The sequence below is a fragment of the Nothobranchius furzeri genome, chromosome 19, assembly GCF_043380555.1.
Source record: "Nothobranchius furzeri strain GRZ-AD chromosome 19, NfurGRZ-RIMD1, whole genome shotgun sequence".
In the NCBI taxonomy this organism is placed as follows: domain Eukaryota; kingdom Metazoa; phylum Chordata; class Actinopteri; order Cyprinodontiformes; family Nothobranchiidae; genus Nothobranchius; species Nothobranchius furzeri.
The window spans coordinates 13,335,394-13,355,221 of NC_091759.1; the positions used below are offsets into that span (position 1 = coordinate 13,335,394).

At 42.2% G+C, this 19,828-nt stretch overlaps 1 protein-coding gene across 1 annotated transcript in view; it reads left to right on the forward strand.

Annotated features, from left to right (window-relative positions):
• grin2da (glutamate receptor, ionotropic, N-methyl D-aspartate 2D, a) overlaps positions 1–19,828 on the forward strand; it is a 341,018-nt gene that overhangs the window by 136,521 nt on the left and 184,669 nt on the right. Inside the window, exon 2 of the mRNA XM_015973318.3 lies at positions 6,934–7,531. Coding sequence (XP_015828804.1) covers positions 7,088–7,531 — 444 coding nt within the window. The 5' untranslated portion in view covers positions 6,934–7,087. The remainder of the gene's footprint in view (positions 1–6,933; positions 7,532–19,828) is intronic.

Consider the following 19,828-nt stretch of genomic DNA (forward strand, 5'->3'; position numbering starts at 1 on the left):
TTGTCGTCATACAGTACAGTCATTTACTGAGTCTGAAACCAAACATAAAGAAGCTGTCCTAACTTTAATTTTCTTTGTGGAGAGCTCTTGTTTATTGGACATTTCCTGCACCCCTCCCTATATTATGTGGACCTCTTATCTGGCTCATGCTGATTTCAATCACAAACTGGTAAACCCCCTTTAAAGCACTGAATGAAGAGATGTTTGGCCTGCCGACTGTAGGAGTGAGAAATTAGCACCTGGGAGGAATCCAGGAAACGTTTCTGAAGCTTAACCCGAAAAAGGAAATGCTGCAAGTATTGATCAGGCCTCTGTGGAGGCCAGAGAGATCAAACTTTTGTTTGTCTGCATTAAAGTGAAATGAGGACAGCTTTCTTTATCTATTACACATTACAGATAAAATGTACTAAGGTTTTCTTTTCCCAAAATACAAATCTCTGCCATGCCTGATATCAAGAGTCATCAGAATCCTTGCAGTTCGTAGCAGAGACTCGTATTAATCTGCCTTACTGTGTATATGAAAACTCCAGAATAGCTGCAGAGTACTTCTTGTTTTGGTTGTCTTCACTCAAATTTGCAAGAAATCGTTTCAGTTGCATTTCTGCACTACATCAAATCTGAATCAGACCGCTTTACTTAATTTCTGGAATCCTTTGAACAATTTTGAGTGATTATAAAATTAGATTTATTACATTTGGTATGCCTTAGGGCTTCCTGAAACATGCAGGAACTTTGCAAACACATTCACTTTACATTTATATTTGTTTTTAATGGGTTTTGGATATGCTCCGGGATGGAATACAGTTATGGTTTTACATGCTGCATGATTTTTTTTCTTTAAATGCTCACTAGGAAGGAGCGAACTGAGCAATTTAATAGACTCGTTTTGTTTAGATCATATTTACAAAAAATGACTTGGTGCATTTGTTTTTGAGGGTTAGTGATAGATAGTGATGTTTTCAATCAGTTTCTATGGAATGCAGAAAAACACCAGGATGGTGGGGAGCTTAAATGACAATACTTTAAAGGTGCAATTTGTGAGAATGAAGTACGAATGACATCCTGTGGTGAAATGTGGGTACTGCAGTCCATTTTAATAAACAAAATTTGCTTTCTCACTCCCAGTCTGTCCGTTTCATGGCTGTTATCCGTCATAGATCAGCACCAGAAGATTCTAGATGACAGGGAAAGACAAGGCATACACAACTGATAAGAAGATGAATACATCGTTACATCCAATGTTAGCAGTCTTGGGTGTTTTACAGTAGGGAACACTTAGTACACTTATTAAGGTAGTATGCCTCCCGTATTAGAAGAAATGTGGTTTGCTGTTTTGTTATAGTTTGAACAAAAGGACGTAAAATGCCATGTTTTACTCATTATTCGCTTCACACATTTCACTGTAACATCTAGTTGTAGAATTGACAAAGTAGCTTGAGATATGTTTAGAGCCGACAATTTGCTTATAATTTGCCTTTAGCATTGTTAGCTTCACATTAGCATCTAGCCTGCTTCACTTGATATTAGAGTAAAACAGAAAGATGCCGTGGCTTCTTAGGGGTACAAGAAATAACTTCTGGGTCACTCCTGTTTACTGGTTTCAGTTCTTTAAACAACTCTGGAGCCTGCAGTTGTCGAATCACAAATGCCAGTCCGGTAGCATTAGCAACCTTGCAGGCTCACAGAATGTAAATAGTGTCTACATCCCTCTTTGGCTTTTTTGAAAAAAGAAAAACTGGCAAACCCCACTCAATAAAGGGAATTTGTTTCAGTAAAACCTTCCTCCCAACATGATTGAGACAGATTTTTGTGATAATTTCATTTTAGAAATCTTACGTAAGGCTCCTTTAAAGTATTATTTGAACATTTTGGAGGATTTGTACAGTTTACATCAACGCTGTTTCTTCATTTCAATATGGAATCTTTCCATGGGGGTGTAGAGTGTATTCTGCATAAACCTGCAGTAGGATGTCATAGAACTCACATCTTTACAGTGCAGTGTCTCCAGCTGTTGTTGATTCCATTTCAGAAAAATAATCTGGATCTGATGTTCATTTCCACGGTGCTTAGCATATTTGCTGCCCCTTCCTTCACATAAATCAAGATTGTCTGTGGTGGAAAACAGCATTTTCTCCTACTATTTTCTACAGTCACTGACATTAGATTTAATAGATGAGCTTGTAGTAGGAACAGCGCTGTTACTGTGGCTCATCTTCAGTCCTAAAGCTGAAATTCACAGCTTCAGGCAGTAGCATAAAATCATTTCTTATGTAATGTCATTTTTTTTATTATAGTAGGGATTGCTTTAATACATAGAGTCACACTAAATGGTTATTTGTACAAAAATGTAAAATACATAAATACAACACCCAAAAGAGTGACTGCACACCATCAGAAAAGATTATTCCACCTCTAGTCAAGATTTGAAAAATGCTATGAAAGGGGGCATTGCCAGGAGGCACGGAGGAGCATGGCCAAGGGCGGAGAATTTCCATCCCGGGAGGGAGGGCGAGTGGGAGGAGACTGTACGGATGACATGAAATTGTACCAATCCCAGTCAATTACACATTTAAAATGCAGTAGCCACAGTACAACCCACACGGGGCAGCGCTAAAACGTTTTTACACTTAGATTGTAGATTTAATCTGCCTGCTGGTGGTGGTCAGAGGGACCGGTGGCGCCAGTGCTCGGCAGCAGTGCGCTCCAGGGCAGCTGTAGCTACATCGTAGCTCATCCCCACCAGTGTGTGAATGGGTGAATGACTGATTGTGTTGTAAAGCACCTTGGGGGGTTCCAGGATTCTAGAAGGCGCTATATCAAATACAGGCCATTTACCATTTAATCAAGTTTACATAAACATGTCAAAAAATGCACAGAAATAGAAAGATCGCATTTGTAAAGACCATATTATACAGTTTATAAGCAAAAAAAGTTAATCTGGGGGTTAGTTACTCTTTAAACTCACAATTTAACAGCATAAACCATAAGGTGATCAAAATTAAGGTCATGATTATTGCAAACCTTATAATTAGTGTTTGTTAGAAATGCATCATGGGTGAAAATCCTTAATTACTGGAAAAATAAAAGATGTGTGTGATTATCCTTTCCCAGCTGGATTTCTGCATCACATACACATCTGAATGTTATCTATGAAGGAAGAGTGTTGCAGCTCTGTGTTACAGGTTTTTACTTGTATTTTTCTCGGGCATCTGAGCTCAGCTGGAGTATCTGAACTGGTGCCCAAATGGCCTCTCATAACCATGAATCATTCTACTATGCAGGTCATCGAATACTCATTATCCAAATTTAGATACAGTTATTGTTCTCTATTTTTCTTCTCTCTGTTGCACGAGACAACAACCTTCTTAAGATTCTGCTCCACTCAGGTGTTTGAACTCCCAGACGTTGTGTAATGATGTTTTGCTCTTGAACACGGTATTCTCTCCTACATCTAAATCTGAGTGTCCACTGTTCACTGTTTTCTGATCTGTGAGAATTGACTAAAAGTAATTGAAAAAAAAAACTGACAACTCAGGAAACGCTATTGATTAAACCACTTTAAAGACAGCAAGAGTCTGGTATTTTGAAAGAAAGGTGTTCAGATATTAGGACTGGTTTTAAAATGTTGCACAGGGCTCTACAATGACTAATGTCGTACAATCACTAATTACTTAATTAGATATATCTTACAAGTACTGAGTTTGAACCCCTTTTGTTTTAAGAATTGTTTCAGTTCTTTCTGCCATTGACGTAACACGGGGTTGTAAACCTTGCTCAGAAGTTCTGGCCCATGCTGACATTGAAAGGCTTGACTCGAGCTGAGCTGAACCGGACCGAGAGTTCGGATTGTAGCGTGTGTTTTGACCCAAGCGCGGAGTGACTGACACCGGGCAGATTGACACGCGTTTGCTCTAGGAGTCAAACCGTACAAAGCTGGTGAGCACGGCGGCTCCAAAAGGAAACAAGCTGACTTACTGTGAGTCGGCAGGGTGAGTGGCTCGGGCTGATCTGGTCAGAACTGGCTGAATGATCGGCTTGGGTTTGGTCAGAACTCGGAGCATAGTTCGGTTAGAATGATGACTGAGTGGTTTGGTGTTGAGCTGTACTTCCTTATGTAGATGTGGCGGGTGACGTGGGCATGAAGGCTGGCGCTGGGAATGCTGGGTAGTGGCGTCCGGTTGGGCTGAGTGAGTGTGGGATCCTCCGGGGGAGGATGTCGAGGGTTGTGAAGGAGGCAGCAGGACAGACATGACATTACACAGTTCCATCTATAATGTGAATCTGCTGTTTCACAACGTCTCAAAGGTTCAGAATTTGATTGAGATCTGGTGACTGTGGAGGCCATTGAAATCCAATGAACTCATTAGGCATGTTTCCATTGTCTGAACTTCAGGATAAATTCTGGGAGGGGGAATTGACCGGTAGATAGGAAGACCCGGCCCTCTCAGCTGTTGTGTCTCCATTCAAATTCAGCTCTTTCAGGACTTTGCACAGACATCAGCTTTGCTGCTTTGGTGGTGAGTAATGTCACCAATAAGTGCCAAAAAACATCCACAATAATAATATATCATTAAATGTTTTATTCTGTTAAAGTACAATGAAATTTAACCCATCTGAAGGACGAGAGCAGCTGCGTGATGTAAAATGTGGCGTTCAATGATCAGAAGAAGCTTAGTTTTTCATGGCGCTCTGTGAGATAACAAAGCCTTGTGAATGGCATTGCTGTGGGGGGATTACACAGGGTTTTTTTGGCGTTAATAATTTTAAAGCAGCCCAATGGTGCCTTATTTTTCACTTCCATTCTGCTTTATGAGCAACTCTTACTAACGCCGGGTATTTTGGACAGCATCTGAAGATGTCATTTCCTACAAATTTCCTACCAATAAGCGTGAGTTAAGCAAAAATCCGTTCAGTTACTCCACCGGGTTTTATCGAGTACCTACCCCTATTCAGGTACTCCAAACAATGACCCGAAAACAACCCATTTGCCTTGCCCACTGAAGTGGAGACATGTGCATGCCGGGAAGTTCCGGTAAAATTACCGTAATGTTTCAACAGAGGAAAGACGCCTATTGTCATGTTCTAGACACCAGTTCAGAGGTGGACTAGCCATCTGAATTCACGATAATCTCAGAATGGCTGGTGTGTTATAAGGCTGGTGGGTGTGCTGTGGGTCGGGATCGGCATTTGGTTGTGCATGTCAGCCACCAAGAACCATCCTTTGTTCCAAGGAATCCCTTTCCTTCTCCATTGTGGGTTTTTTTTTTTTTGGGTTTGATCATCCGTTAGCTGAAAATTTATGTATGTATATACAGTCTGGCTATGATCCATTAAAACTACCTTGGGATGGAATCTATGGTTGTCTTTCAAACTGTCTCTGCACTCTGATGGGTACTCGGCGGGGCTGGTTGCACCTAGGTCCCGGGTCATTGGGCTCCGGGCTCGGTCGGCTTGGGGGTGGGAGGCTGCAGGTGGGCCTGTGGGCTTGCCGCTGTTATCTCCCGGGACTCTGCCAGCTGCTAATTTTGGTCCCCTGGGGCAATCCTCTGCGCCTCTCGAGAGGGGGCTGGGGCTTTTCTAGTTACAGTCTCCCTGGGGTCTATGCTCTCTGGGGCAGCCCATGGATCTCTGGGGCTTGGAGCTCCCTTTGTCTTCTACACACCTTTGGGGGCAGATCCGTGGCCCCTCACACTCTCTATTGGACGCTCCTATAGAGAAACGTTACATATACAAGCGTGTGTACGCACACAGGTGCTCAAATGGTGCTCTCATATGCATGGACTTGGCCATTTTCAACACATGTCTTAAGGCTGTGGCTGGCACCAACTGCACTGTGATTTATTATCGTGTGATTGTTCAGCAAAACAATGTTGAATTTATATTTCCTCATTAGGTTGATGCAGTGATAGCTTGGTCTTGTTGTATTGTTGTGTGTCCCCCTTTTTTTAGTTGTTCTTCTCATTCTGCAGGTCTAGAAGCAGACTCTTGTTCATCATTGATTGTTTATTTTTGTGGAAACCCCACCCCCACCTCTTCCTTTTGTCCCTTCCTTTCTCTTTCACTTCTGTCTCCGTGTTTGGTCAGAATTAAAAAGCATCCAAAAAACAATAACAATAAAGTTTAAAGTATAAGTACATTTTTTTTAAATAAGTGACTTAAGTGCCTCTATCTGCTCATGTCTCACAGACTGGCTCATGTCTAAATCATTGAAGTGGATGACAAAGCCATTTCAGAAGACGGCCATTCCTGTGCCATCACAGTCTTCGTGGTTCATGTTTTTTCCATTGCAGCTGTAGTGTTAAATCCGCCCAATAAACTTAGATTGCTGTGATTGGTAGGAATCAAAACTGTTCTGGCCAATGGTAGATGTGCTGAAGCTACAGTGTAGCATGGCGAGACCAACCTGTAGAGCAAATGGGAACGTATTTGCAACTGTCACGGCTCATCTAGATTTCTAGGCTTGCATTGGTACTATTTGAACGACACTTTGTCAAAAACGTGTCAACGAGCAGTTGAGCAGGTGTACCTAATAAACAGGCTACGTAATGAATTTTACTTGTCTTATTCATGTTTTATTGTTTAATAGCAGACATAACGACCATCACGCTCCACTTCTGACTTCAGACTGTGATCAAGTAACTAACAAGAACAAATTTTTATCTGAACTATTTCTTGTTTACAGCCTTTAACAAAGTCACAGCAGGTGCAATAGATACAGGGATGAGTGGGTGTATATTGTGTCACACATTTGCATTGTTTATTGTAAGGTAAGTGCTTCATAACACCCACATTAGTCAATTTTCTCACCACAGCGAGCCCTGGAAAAACATTTCTACACATCACTATTAGAAATACTTTTAGGGTTAAATAAGATGTATGGCAGTGAACTGTGACAGTTTCTTAATCTTCCGCTTGCTTCTGTTTCCCCTCTAGGGTCTCCTCTTCACATCAGGTGAAGCACTGTAATCTGCCAGCCCCCCAACCCCCCCTCCACCACCTCAAGAGGCATCACCCTTTATAACAGAATCCCTAAAGCCTCACCTTGCAGAACCTATCAGACAACCACCACTGGCCTTTTCTCTGCCTCATGGTGGCCCCAAGGCCCACCCTCTCACTGCTATTGGCTGTCCTGGCCTGCACGGGGCCCGCACACCCCTCGCCCCCCCCTCAACACCGGACCCGGGAGAGAGAGAGGGACTCGGGTGGCGTCAACATAGCCGTAGTCCACTCTAGCTCCTCCCTGCTCCCGGAGACGGTGGTGGTGGGAGGCACGAGGGTTGGTGAGCCGGGTCTCGGGCCCAGTCTGGGAAACGGTCCCGGAGGAGGAGGGAGGGGAGTGACAGATACAGCCTCACTGGCAGGAGTGGCTGCCATGGCCTCTTTGTCCTCCTCACCATTGGCAGCGCTTGTGGGGGAACCGGTGACTACGTCATCAGGTAAAGCCAATGTCATCTACCTGGCAGTGAATGAAAGCAGTCCAGGGACTTTACTGCTGCAGCTGTGTGAGCTGCTGGCCACCACACCTCTGCAGGTAACACAAAGACACAACACACCAAATTTCCTATCCAACATTCACTCCAATTTTCTTTTTTAATCCAAAACATCATTAATATCAGGTTTTATAATTCTTAGATCCAAGAACAGCATGATTCAGTTAACCAGTATACTAAACCTAAAATGCACACTAAAAATTGTCATCACTTTAGTCCAGGGGTGTGTGAAGAACATGGGGCCATTTGCAGCCCTCACAGGGAGTCTACGCATTCCCTCGGCTACATTTCAACAATTGTATATTTTTTTGGCCTGCCACTAAAAATTGTTGATGTACATTGATTTTTTTTAATGATGAAGTAAAACAAAAAAGATTTTTGAAGCAATTTTTTCTGCTTCTCTCTCCTACTGGTTGTTATGCCCTCTTCTGTCTAGAACCGTGAGGAGGGAGCAACGCAGGAAAAGAAAACAGAAATTAAATGGATAAACAGTGGCTCTACCTACAAACAAAACAGGAAGGCTGTGAACTAAAAGTGCTTTTCTACTTTAAAACAGGACAGTCTTTTATGAATAAAACAAACACTGTTATGAATCAAAATGGTCAATTTTCACCATAGCATTGACACAGTAACCTTTCATGCACGCCAGAGCTCCAAAGTCAAGGTTCTGCATGCTGGAGGATCCAGATGCACAGATCAACCGAACCTTTTGCTCACTTATTGTTCTTCAACGCAGACATAAATAAACTGTCAAGGTCTCCCGCAAAAGCCTTAACTCTCTGCTAAAAGTCAGACTGCTAGATTCCTCACTCTGAATAAAAGTGAATCCAGACGAATCCTACAAGGCTTTACAACTTATAAGTTAAATAATCATATGTGGTGAATGAACAAGATGTTTAAATCAAATGTTTGAATAACCTGTGCTTAAATCAATGAATTTGAAATGAATATTGTTCTTACAATGATCCATTTATATCACAAATCTCTCTGTGTTTGATTTAGCAAGTTAATCATTGTTTACACTCATACACATTACAATAAGAGACATATTAAGGTTAAAAACATTTTGTATCTGAAGGAAGGCGTGGCTTTCTGAGGACACAAACATGTTTTTAACCTTCATATGTATCTTATTGTAATGTAAATGAGTGTAAACAACAAATCAACCACAGTTTATTTTTTATGCATGTATTCTGGACCGTGTCATCAAACTTCTATTTTCATGTTGCAACAATGAGTTTGTCCTTTTAAACCTCTCCAATCAAGTCTTTTTTGGAATATTTAAGTAACACTGTCAGATTTCCACATCCTGTCTGTAACCTATTTGCATAACAAATGCTTCCCTCGGAGAATTGAGCTGTCACCTTCAATTTGTTCTCCTGGATCAGTACAAGGAAACAAGCAGCAGGTCATCAAGAAAGGCTCATCGTTTTATCGCTCCACTTCATATCGTAATGTAATGGTGTTTACCAGAACTTTGTGCGTTCTCCCTCTTTGTGTGTAGAAACAAAAAAAAAGGAGGAAATTGAAAGGTTAATTAGAAATACACAACATTTATGCAGCTGTGGTTCCGTGTGTAAGTTTTCCCTGCAAGAGCTGGGGTGACCAATAAGTCAAGAACTTACCTCTTATTGAGTGAAACAGCTTAAGCTTCACTGGCGCAACACGCATTACTGTCCTGACAGGTTGCCATTCCATTCCACATACCCTTATCTCTGTGAGCATTGATCACCAACCGGAGTTGAAGCTTTATCTTTAAAAACGTGTAGGAGTTGTTTTATTACTTCATTAAACTGCTTCATCCATTTTGTGTGATTCGTTTCTTCAGTTTTTTTATTTTTATTTTTTTTAGCAAAGCAAGAACATTCTTAGAATGAGAACTGATATCTTAATGGGATTTTTTTCTTTGCCAATTAAGTGTTTTTTTAAAGTCTTAAAAATTACTGTTTTGTACATTTATATAAAGCTTCTTGTATAGCCTCTATTTGGAAAAAAAATAGTTTTTTGATCTACAGGACTGATTAGCTAACAGCTAGCCAAGAATAAAGCAGTTAGTTGTAATATGAAAAGTATACATATAAAAATAACATAAAATGTTGCAGTGGTTAAGGCAAGTTTTTTTTTTTCACACCTTCGCACATATCGCATTTGCACGCCCATCTATTCCCAGTCCATTGGTCCCCTACTGTCAATAAAAATTAACGGGAGTCCATGAAGCTCTAAAAGTGATTTTCTGATCTTGTTTGATGCAGTATGTGCCATTTATTTAACATATGATGGCTGGAAATTTTGATGCCAAGAAAGTGATTACCGTAAATCCTCTAATACAGGCCCGGGCCTGTATTTGACTCAAGCTCATCAAGCTCCAGGCCTTTATTGGAAGGAGGGCCAGTATTAGAGGCAGGTTTCTATTTCTATTTGAGCAAAATGAACTAATGGTTCGCTGGAGTTTTTGACAATTAAAATTACGCCCACATTTTCAAAGTTAAACACATTTCTTTTAACAACGGTAGTTTCTTCTTCAGCCCTCTCCCCCCTCCCCCTGCGCAGCGCCGCAAACTCACTGATGCGCCTGCAGCCTCTCAGAGTTCCTGCTGCTCTAAACATTAAAATAATTATTTCATTTTCTGTTCCTCACTTCTGATGACCTTCAATGGTGTCTGTTTGTTGCAACAGCAGGTACAAAAACTAACTTGTTTTTATTTGACTATTTTTCTGTCCTGCCTGTTTATTATCTTCCTGCATCTCCTCTCAATCCTAAAGAGAAACTGCTACCTGGGTTCATATATATTCACCTTATGAGTTTCCTTTGAACTGCAGTTCTAAAAGATCTGCCGACCGCAAAAACAGCGGAGCGCTTGCTGTTTGGCGGCCGTATCAGTGATCAGTGCGTCGGAGGACAAGGTGATGCGCGCAGCGCCCCGCTCCACAGCATGCAGCGAAACGCATCAGGCGCAAATAAAAGACAGAAAACATTAAAGGAAATAAACCGACATGAACGATCGCGTGTCAGTACCTACGGTCCGGCACAGCGCGTTGCTGATCACAGAGAATGTGATCATACGATAATTCAATAGGGAGCGTGGTTTCACAGACGCGGAAGTGAGAGCGTCGGTGAAACGCCGGCTGCTCTAGGAAACCCCCGAGCATTCGAGCGTCAACGAAGTGACACGGAAATGCCGGGCTTTCCAGAAGTAAGTAAGATAACTTACTATGAGCTGATAGTTCGTTGGATTGATTGGTAGGTTGGAAACTCTGATCATGAATCTGAAGAAACGATGACTGAGCTGTAAAGGCAACTTCCGTTTATAGCCGCGGTTTGTGACGTAAATGCGACGTGGAGGGAATCCCCGCGAGGGGCATGCTGGGAGTCCCTACTTCGCGGATTTTCACCTATCGCGGCCAGGTCTGGAACGCATCTACCGCGATAAACGAGGGATTACTGTAGTTCATACACCCCCTACTGCTGCTCTCCAGAGTGTTATGCAGCATAATCAGCACGTTCTCTTTGAACTTGATAGTGTAATGACCTGGCTGGGGTTGTAAGCCAGGTGCATTCTGGGTATTGTGTTATATGTGTTTCCTATCGTTCTGCTAGTTCCTATGTGCTGATTTGCTTGTTGTGTGAGTGTTATGTAAGCCACAGGGAAGGTGATGTGTGTTCTGTGGAGCGGGTTGAATTAGCATGGTTAACTGACACCGTGACTCTGTGTGGTAGGAGCATGATAGAGGATCGTGTCTGTAGCGTTACAAAGCGTTGAAGAAAAAGCCTAATACAGGTCTGCGTGAACCCCTACTGCCTCCTGCTGGTTGAGTTGGGGACTATAACCCTGCCGCTGGGACACTCTACTTACTTGTTACCACTTCCATCCGGCCACAATACGAGACCGGCCATTATTTACCTCCGATAACTCCGACACCGGCCAAAATTGGAGACCCGGCCTTTAATTGAATACCGGCCTGTATTAGAGGATTTACGGTATTAGAGGATTTACGGTATTTTCGACAAGCAGCAAAAGTTACTTTAGGTTTTGTGTCAAAATACATATAGCACTCCAAATGCTTACATATAGCATTACATATATATATATATATATATATATATATATATATATATATATATATATATATAAGTTTCCTATATATAACATTTCTTATACACTACCGGTCAAAAGTTTTAGAACGCCCAAATTTTTCCAGTTATTTGTTGCAGTTTCAGTCATTCAAGTCCAATGGATAGCTTGAAATGGTACAAAGTTAAGTGGTGAACTGTGTTGGGGTCCTGCCCTCATGAGAAATTACTGCGCAGTATTTTCTCCAAAAGACTGTGCCATCTACGCCTTGAACCGTAAAGAAATAAGGCATATTAAAATCAGCGCCAGCAGGGACTTCATCTCCCATGATCCTCTGCAGCTGGCAGCAGCTTAATGGCGTCATCAAGCGACGCCAACCCCAGCCGCTACAGACCGCCCGCTGGAGAGTCTATAAGATGAAGCGCAGAGTGGAAATCGCTCTCTTCAAGTCCAGTTCATCTGGAGTAAGGAGATCGTCGCCTCTGCTTCGTACCGCTCCGGACAGCATGTGCACGAGGCCTAGCTGCTGAAGTGGACGGAACAACGCCATCTGATTTGCTCAGCGAACTCCAGAGGGACGCCTCGTGTGTTCGTTCATTCAAAGTTTTTTCCTCTCTTTTCCCCTCGATTCTCTCATAGCCAAAAGAAGCGGTCGACCGCGCGACTGCTTCAAATTAACAAACGGTTTTCTCTCCTCCGTACCAAAAACTCCATCGGACATCTTTAAAGTAAGATCCGTTTTTTTTTTTATTGTTAGTATCTGAGTTTGTTCACACTGTGGCCAGGCTGACAGACTGTATTGGATATTCAATTTGCCTTTGATTGATCTGTTTGTTTTTTCCTTTGAGCTTGGTGAAGCGATTTGAAGTGTTTTTTTTTTTTTTTTGATTAAGTACTGTGAAAGCTTGCCACATCACTGTTTGACGTTTACTTAGACCCACTGATTGTGCGTGTTGGGAAGACAAGCTGAACTACACACACACACACACACACACACACACACACACACACACACACACACACACACACACACACACACACACACACTGGTTTTTAGGGTTTAGAAGGACAAGCTGAAGACACCACGCGGTTCTTTGTTCAGCCAAATGAAGGATCCGCCATTTTGGTTTTTCCAAAACTCCCTCCATTTTGGGTAACCAACCTATCACTGCTGATTACGTCATTTCACCCACCTTCCGGATCAGATTGTTATTATACATTATCATTTCATTGCTTGTTATTCGTTTGATAAAATAAGTTGGCTGATGTTGGTTGGCTAAACGCTTTGGGAGGAGCTGAAGTGGTCATATTAGTTAACAAATGTTATTGCCAATTAAGTTTTGTCTCAGGTGATTTGTTTGTGTGGTATAAATACAACTGCTGCTCGTGAAAAGAATTTTACGAACTTCAGACAGATTGATAAGAAGTTTGGATTCATTTTTCCCCTGTTAAAAAGGGGTGGTACCCCAAGGCATATCCACGGATATCCTAATTACGTAATAAATCAGTAAATATTTCCATATTTACGAATTTTATTGATGAATCCAAAGAGTAAGTAAAGCTTACAAATTATTTGTTGGCTAATAATCACAACAACTGCCAGAGGTAAAAAAAAAAGATAAGGTTACTCAAAACTGAAAAATAATGTACATTTCAGAAATATACAAAAAGGCCTTTTTCAGGAAACACAGCTGTTCTGAAGCAATTGGTTCATCAAGCCTTGAAAGCTGGTGCTACTAATTCTCACAGGTGTTCCAACTTTTCTGGAATACTTACAACCACCTCTGTCAGCATTAAAGCAGTGTTGGAACTTACTGTGATACCATACCATACCCTCGTGAGCATCAGTTGAACAGTATTGTACTGCAGATAATAGTGTGATGCTACAAAAATGGCGAGAAAAAGGCAATTAACAATCGAAGAGAGACAGAGCACCATAACACATGAAAATGTAGGTCTTTCCTACAGAGAAGTTGCAAAGAAAGTCAAGATGTCAGTGAGTACAGTTTCCTCCACCATCCAAAGGCACTCAGAAACTGAGGCAAACTCTGACAGGAAGAGGTCTGGCAGAGTTAACAGCTTGCCTGATAGGCGGCTCACAGGACAACAGCTTCAAGCACAGCTTAATAGTGGTCGTAGTAAGCAAGTCTCGGTTTCAACTGTGAAGAAAAGACTTCGAGCTGCAGGTTTGACAGGACGAGTTGCAGCAAGAAAGCCACTGCTAAGATGTCAGAACAAGAGAAAGAGGCTTGATTGGACCATGAAACACTGCCATTGGACTACTGAAGCTTGGAAGAAGGTACTATGGACTGATGAATCCAAATTTAAAATCTTCAGTTCATCATGCAGGATCTTTCTACACTGTTGAGCAAGTGAAAGGATAGTTCCACAGTTTGTGGCATCAACAGTCAAACATGGACGGGGAAGTGTGATGGTTTGGGGCTGTTTTGCGGATCCGGGGTTGGTGACTTGTACAGAGTGAGAGGAACTCTGAACCTAAATGGCTACCATAGCATTCGCCAGCACCATTCAGTACCCTATGTTATGCGCCTAGTTGGTCAGGGGTTCATCCTACAGCAAGATAATGACCCAAAACATAAGTCGAAGCTATGCTAGAATTACCTCAGGGAAAAAGAATAAGATGGTAAGCTTGTAAACATGGAGTGGCCAGCACAGTCTTCAGACGTAAACCCCATCGAGCTGGTTTGGGATGAACTGGACAGAAGAGTGAAAGCAAAGCAACATGCAAGTGCCGCACATTTGTAGGAACTTCTGCAACAGATATGGGACAAACTTTCTGAAGAACATTTGATTTCTATTGTAGAAAGAATGCCATGAGTGCCATAGGTGGCATCTTTGATGAGTCAAAGAGTTAGAATACATTTTGGTCTATAAATTGATAACATGATTTCTTTTTTTTAACTCCAATTGCTTATTTGTGCTATGCTTTCATTTCCAATAATTTGTAATAATTAATAATTTCCAAAAAAAAACTGGAAAAATTGGGGCATTCTAAAACTTCTGACCAGTGTCGTGACCAGTGTGTGTGTATATATATATATATATGTGTGTGTGTGTGTGTGTGTGTGTGTGTATTAGGGCCGAGACTTTCACGCGTTATTTATGATTAATTAATTAGAAGAAAATGACGAGTAAAAAAAAATTCATGCATTTAGTCGCAGCTTGCATTTCGAGCAAGGCAGAACATTTTCTTAACTTGGAAAAAAAACCTTCAAAACAACAACGGAGTTCGTGCCGCGGCTATTTTTCAGTGATCGATACTGCATCGGCTGCCCGGTGGCACCGGAAACTTTACAAAAGTTGCGGTAAGCTATGTTTTTAACATTTACGTAACATCTGTGCAGTGCTGAACGCACCAGACAGAATAATTGTTTGCCCTAACAGTAGTTTATGAAAGTAGTCAGACAAACGAGAAGCACCTGGCTGCCGCTGGGAGAACGCTCCGTGTTCTCACTACTCTGTAAACAATCACAAACAACGTGTCTTAAAGTTGAAAACAGAAGTTTAAGTTAAAACAGAAACACTCTAAAACTTTTCTGATGATTTTCTAAACAATTCTGTCGGGGAATTCAATGTTTCTGAGACGAGTCACTGTCTAAACATCACATGCATTACTATCATTAAGCAGCGAGGTGTGTTGAAGCCTTCATCAGCTAAGGGGTGGATGCTTAAGTGCATCAGAGGCAGCAAGTAACGAGGAAGTTGTGATCAGGCTGGAGATCACACCAGATTCTCTGCTGCAGGCGTGAATCTGCGGGTCTGCAGCATCTCCTTCTTAACGTGACAGCAGGACTTCCCATGTAAGGAAGGTCCGCTCACCTGTTCGTCAGATCATTATTTCCTCATAAGCATATTAGGTGATGTGCATCTCTGTAATAAGAAGGGGTGTGGTCTAATGACATCAACGCCCTATATCATTTGTGCATAATTATTAAGCATCTTCCTTTCCTTTGGCAAAATGGGTCAAAAGAAGGACTTGACAGGCTCAGAAAGGTCAAAAATAGTGAGACATCTTGCAGAGGAATGCAGCAGTCTTAAAATTGCAAAGCTTCTGAAGCGTGATCATCGAACAATCAAGTGTTTCATTCAAAATGGTCAACAGGGTCACAAGAAGCACATGGAAAAACCAAGGCGCAAAATAACTGCCCATGAACTGAGAAAAGTCAAGCGTGCAGCTGCCAAGATGCCACTTGCCACCAGTTTGGCCATATTTCAGAGCTGCAACATCATTGGAGTTCCCAAAAGCACAAGGTGTGCAATACTCAGAGACATGGCCAAGGTAAGAAAGGCTGAAAGACGACCACCACTGAACAAGACACACAAGCGGAAACGTCAAGACTGGGCCAAGAAATATCTCAAGACTGATATTTCTAAGATTTTATGGACTGATGAAATGAGAGTGAGTCTTGATGGGCCAGATGGATGGGCCCGTGGCTGGATTGGTAAAGGGCAGAGAGCTCCAGGCCGACTCCAACGCCAGCAAGGTTGAGGTGGGGTACTGGTTTGGGCTGGTATCATCAAAGATGAGCTTGTGGGGCCTTTTCGGGTTGAGGATGGAGTCAAGCTCAACTCCCAGTCCTACTGCCAGTTTCTGGAAGACACCTTCTTCAAGCAGTGGTACAGGAAGAAGTCTGCATCCTTCAAGAAAAACATGATTTTCATGCAGGACAATGCTCCATCACACACGTCCAAGTAATCTACAGCCTGGCTGGCAAGAAAGAGTATAAAAGAAGAAAAACTAATGACATGGCCTCCTTGTTCACCTGATCTGAACCCCACTGAGAACCTGTGGTCCATCATCAAATGTGATATTTACAAGGAGGGAAAACAGTACACCTCTCTGAACAGTGTCTGGGAGGCTGTGGTTGCTGCTGCACGCAATGTTGATGGTGAACAGATCAAAACACTGACAGAATCCATGGATGGCAGGCTTTTGAGTGTCCTTGCAAAGAAAGGTGGCTATATTAGTCACTGATTTGTTTTTGTATTGTTTTTGAATGTCAGAAATGTATATTTGTGAATGTGGAGATGGTATATTGGTTTCACTGGTAAAAATAAATAATTGAAATGGGTATATATTTGTTTTTTGTTAAGTTGCCTAATAATTATGCACAGTAATAGTCACCTGCACACACAGATATCCCCCTAAAATAGCTAAAACTAAAAACAAAAAACTACTTCCAAAAACATTCAGCTTTGATATTAATGAGTTGTTTGGGTTCATTGAGAACATGGTTGTTGTTCAATAATAAAATTATTCCTCAAAAATACAACTTGCCTAATAATTCTGCACTCCATGTATATAAATATATATATATACCGTAAATCCTCTAATACAGGCCCGGGCTTGTATTTGACTCAAGCTCATCAAGCTCCAGGCCTTTATTGGAAGGAGGGCCAGTATTAGAGGCAGGCCTCTATTTCTATTCGAGCAAAATGAACTAATGGTTTGCTGGAGTTTTTGACAATTAAAAGTGCGCCCACATTTTCAAAGTTAAACACATTTCTTTTAACAACGGTAGTTCCTGCTTCAGCCCTCTCCCCCCTCCCCCTGCGCAGCGCCGCAAACTCACTGATGCGCCTGCAGCCTCTCGGAGTTCCTGCTGCTCTAAACATTAAAATAATTATTTCATTTTCTGTTCCTCACTTCTGATGACCTTCAATGGTGTCTGTTTGTTGCAACCACCAGGTACAAAAACTAACTTGTTTTTATTTGACTATTTTTCTGTCCTGTCTGTTTATTATCTTCCTGCATCTCCTCTCAATCCTAAAGAAAAACTGCTACCTGGGTTCATATATATTCACCTTATGAGTTACCTTTGAACTGCAGTTCTAAAAGATCTACCGACCGCAAAAACAGCGGAGCGCTCGCTGTTTGGCGGCCATATCAGTGATCAGTGCGTCGAAGGACAACGTGATGCGCGCAGCGCCCCGCTCCACAGCATGCAGCCAAACGCATCAGGCGCAAATAAAAGACAGAAAACATTAAAGGAAATAAACCGACATGAACGATCGCGTGTCAGTACCTACGGTCCGGCACAGCGCGTTGCTGATCACAGAGAATGTGATCATACGATAATTCAATAGGGAGCGTGGTTTCACAAACGCGGAAGTGAGAGCGTCGGTGAAACGCCGGCTGCTCTAGGAAACCCCCGAGCATTCGAGCGTCAACGAAGTGACACGGAAATGCCGGGCTTTCCAGAAGTAAGTAAGATAACTTACTATGAGCTGATAGTTCGTTGGATTGATTGGTAGGTTGGAAACTCTGATCATGAATCTGAAGAAAGGATGACTGAGCTGTAAAGGCGACTTCCGTTTATAGCCGCGGTTTGTGACGTAGGTGCGACGTGGAGGGAATCCCCGCGAGGGGCATGCTGGGAGTCCCTACTTCGCGGATTTTCACCTATCGCGGCCAGGTCTGGAACGCATCTACCGCGATAAACGAGGGATTACTGTAGTTCATACACCCCCTACTGCTGCTCTCCAGAGTGTTCTGCAGCATAATCAGCACGTTCTCTTTGAACTTGATAGTGTAATGACCTGGCTGGGGTTGTAAGCCAGGTGCATTCTGGGTATTGTGTTATATGTGTTTCCTATCGTTCTGCTAGTTCCTATGTGCTGATTTGCGTGTTGTGTGAGTGTTATGTAAGCCACAGGGAAGGTGATGTGTGTTCTGTGGAGCGGGTTGAATTAGCATGGTTAACTGACACCGTGACTCTGTGTGGTAGGAGCGTGATAGAGGATCGTGTCTGAAGTGTTACAAAGCGTAGAAAGAAAAGCCTGATAGAGGTTTGCGAGCACCCCTACTGCCTCTTGCTGGTTGATTTGGGGACTATAAGTCTGCCGCTGGGACGCTAGTACTGGCTTGTTTTCACATTTTTGGCCACAATAAGAGACCGGCCATTATTTACCTCCGCTGACTCCGACACCGGCCAAAATTGGAGACCCGGCCTTTAATTCAATACCGGCCTGTATTAGAGGATTTACGGTGTGTGTATATATATATATATATATATATATATATATATATATATATATATATATATATATATTAGCACACTCACAAGTGTATATATAGATATAGATTTAATCTTGCATATAACATTGCATATACTCTATATGAGTAGCATACATATAACATTACATTTGTATAGGGCTGTCGAGGAATTCCCCCTGCGGTGATTCAGGGTGGCTTAATATTGCGGTGTGCGATATTATTGCAGCCCTTTTTTTTATTGCAGTACTATCTAAACATAATGTTTACACATTTAAAAAAGGTTAAAAATTGCTGTGCCTTCTTTAATAACACTTTACTGAATGCAGATCAAAGGGCAGTAACAACACAGATCGCAGTAACATTTGTTTCTCCGACAGTCGGAGTCCGACTGAACTTAAAAACAACAATATTCAGGATAAGGTTAAACTTTTAAATGCAAATTTGGCTGCAGCATCTAACAAATAATAAACAAGTCCCCATTTTGTTTAGTTGTTTAAAATCAAGCATAAAAAATTACATGTACCGGGCGCGCGCGCGCCGGGGGGCGGGCACACTATCATTTCACTTTCACACACATGAATGACGGTGCTTTATAGCTCGGTCACGTCCTTGTTACCTACAAGGAAAACCAGCATGTTAACCATATACGGTTTCAGAGAGGATCTGAGAGGGGTGGCAACATTTCCAGCAGCACTGAAAACCCTCTCGGATGGTGCGCTCGTTGCACTAACACACACGTACTTGCGTGCGACTCTGGCGAGCAAAGGGAATCTCTCCCGGTTGTTGCTCCACCATGTCAGGGGGGTTTCTTTAGGGTGGATGCATTCCTCCTGCAGGTAGCGAGTGAGCTCCAGCTCGGCTCAAACTCTTCAGGACGGTTGCAGAAGCAGTGCTTGTCCGGGACTTCAGCAGGTCTCCGAGCGTTTTTTTTTTTTTTTTTTTTTTGCCGCTGGTGGCAGCTCTGTCTTGGCCAAGGACTCTGGCTGCGCAGCAGCTGACGTACTGAAAGCCAAAGTGCTCCCAAAGGAGCGAAGTAACGTTTCGTTTTGATACCAGTGCAGCCATCCTTCTCAACATGCATCATTGAGTTGAACCAAGTTCAGTAATCGCGGTGGCCCATGATGCAGTGCGGTGGGCTTCTTCATATTGCGATATTTCATTTTTGCGGTTACCGCGACAGCCCTACATTTGTATATGAGTATCCTACATATAACATTACATATATATGAGTATGCTACATATAACAT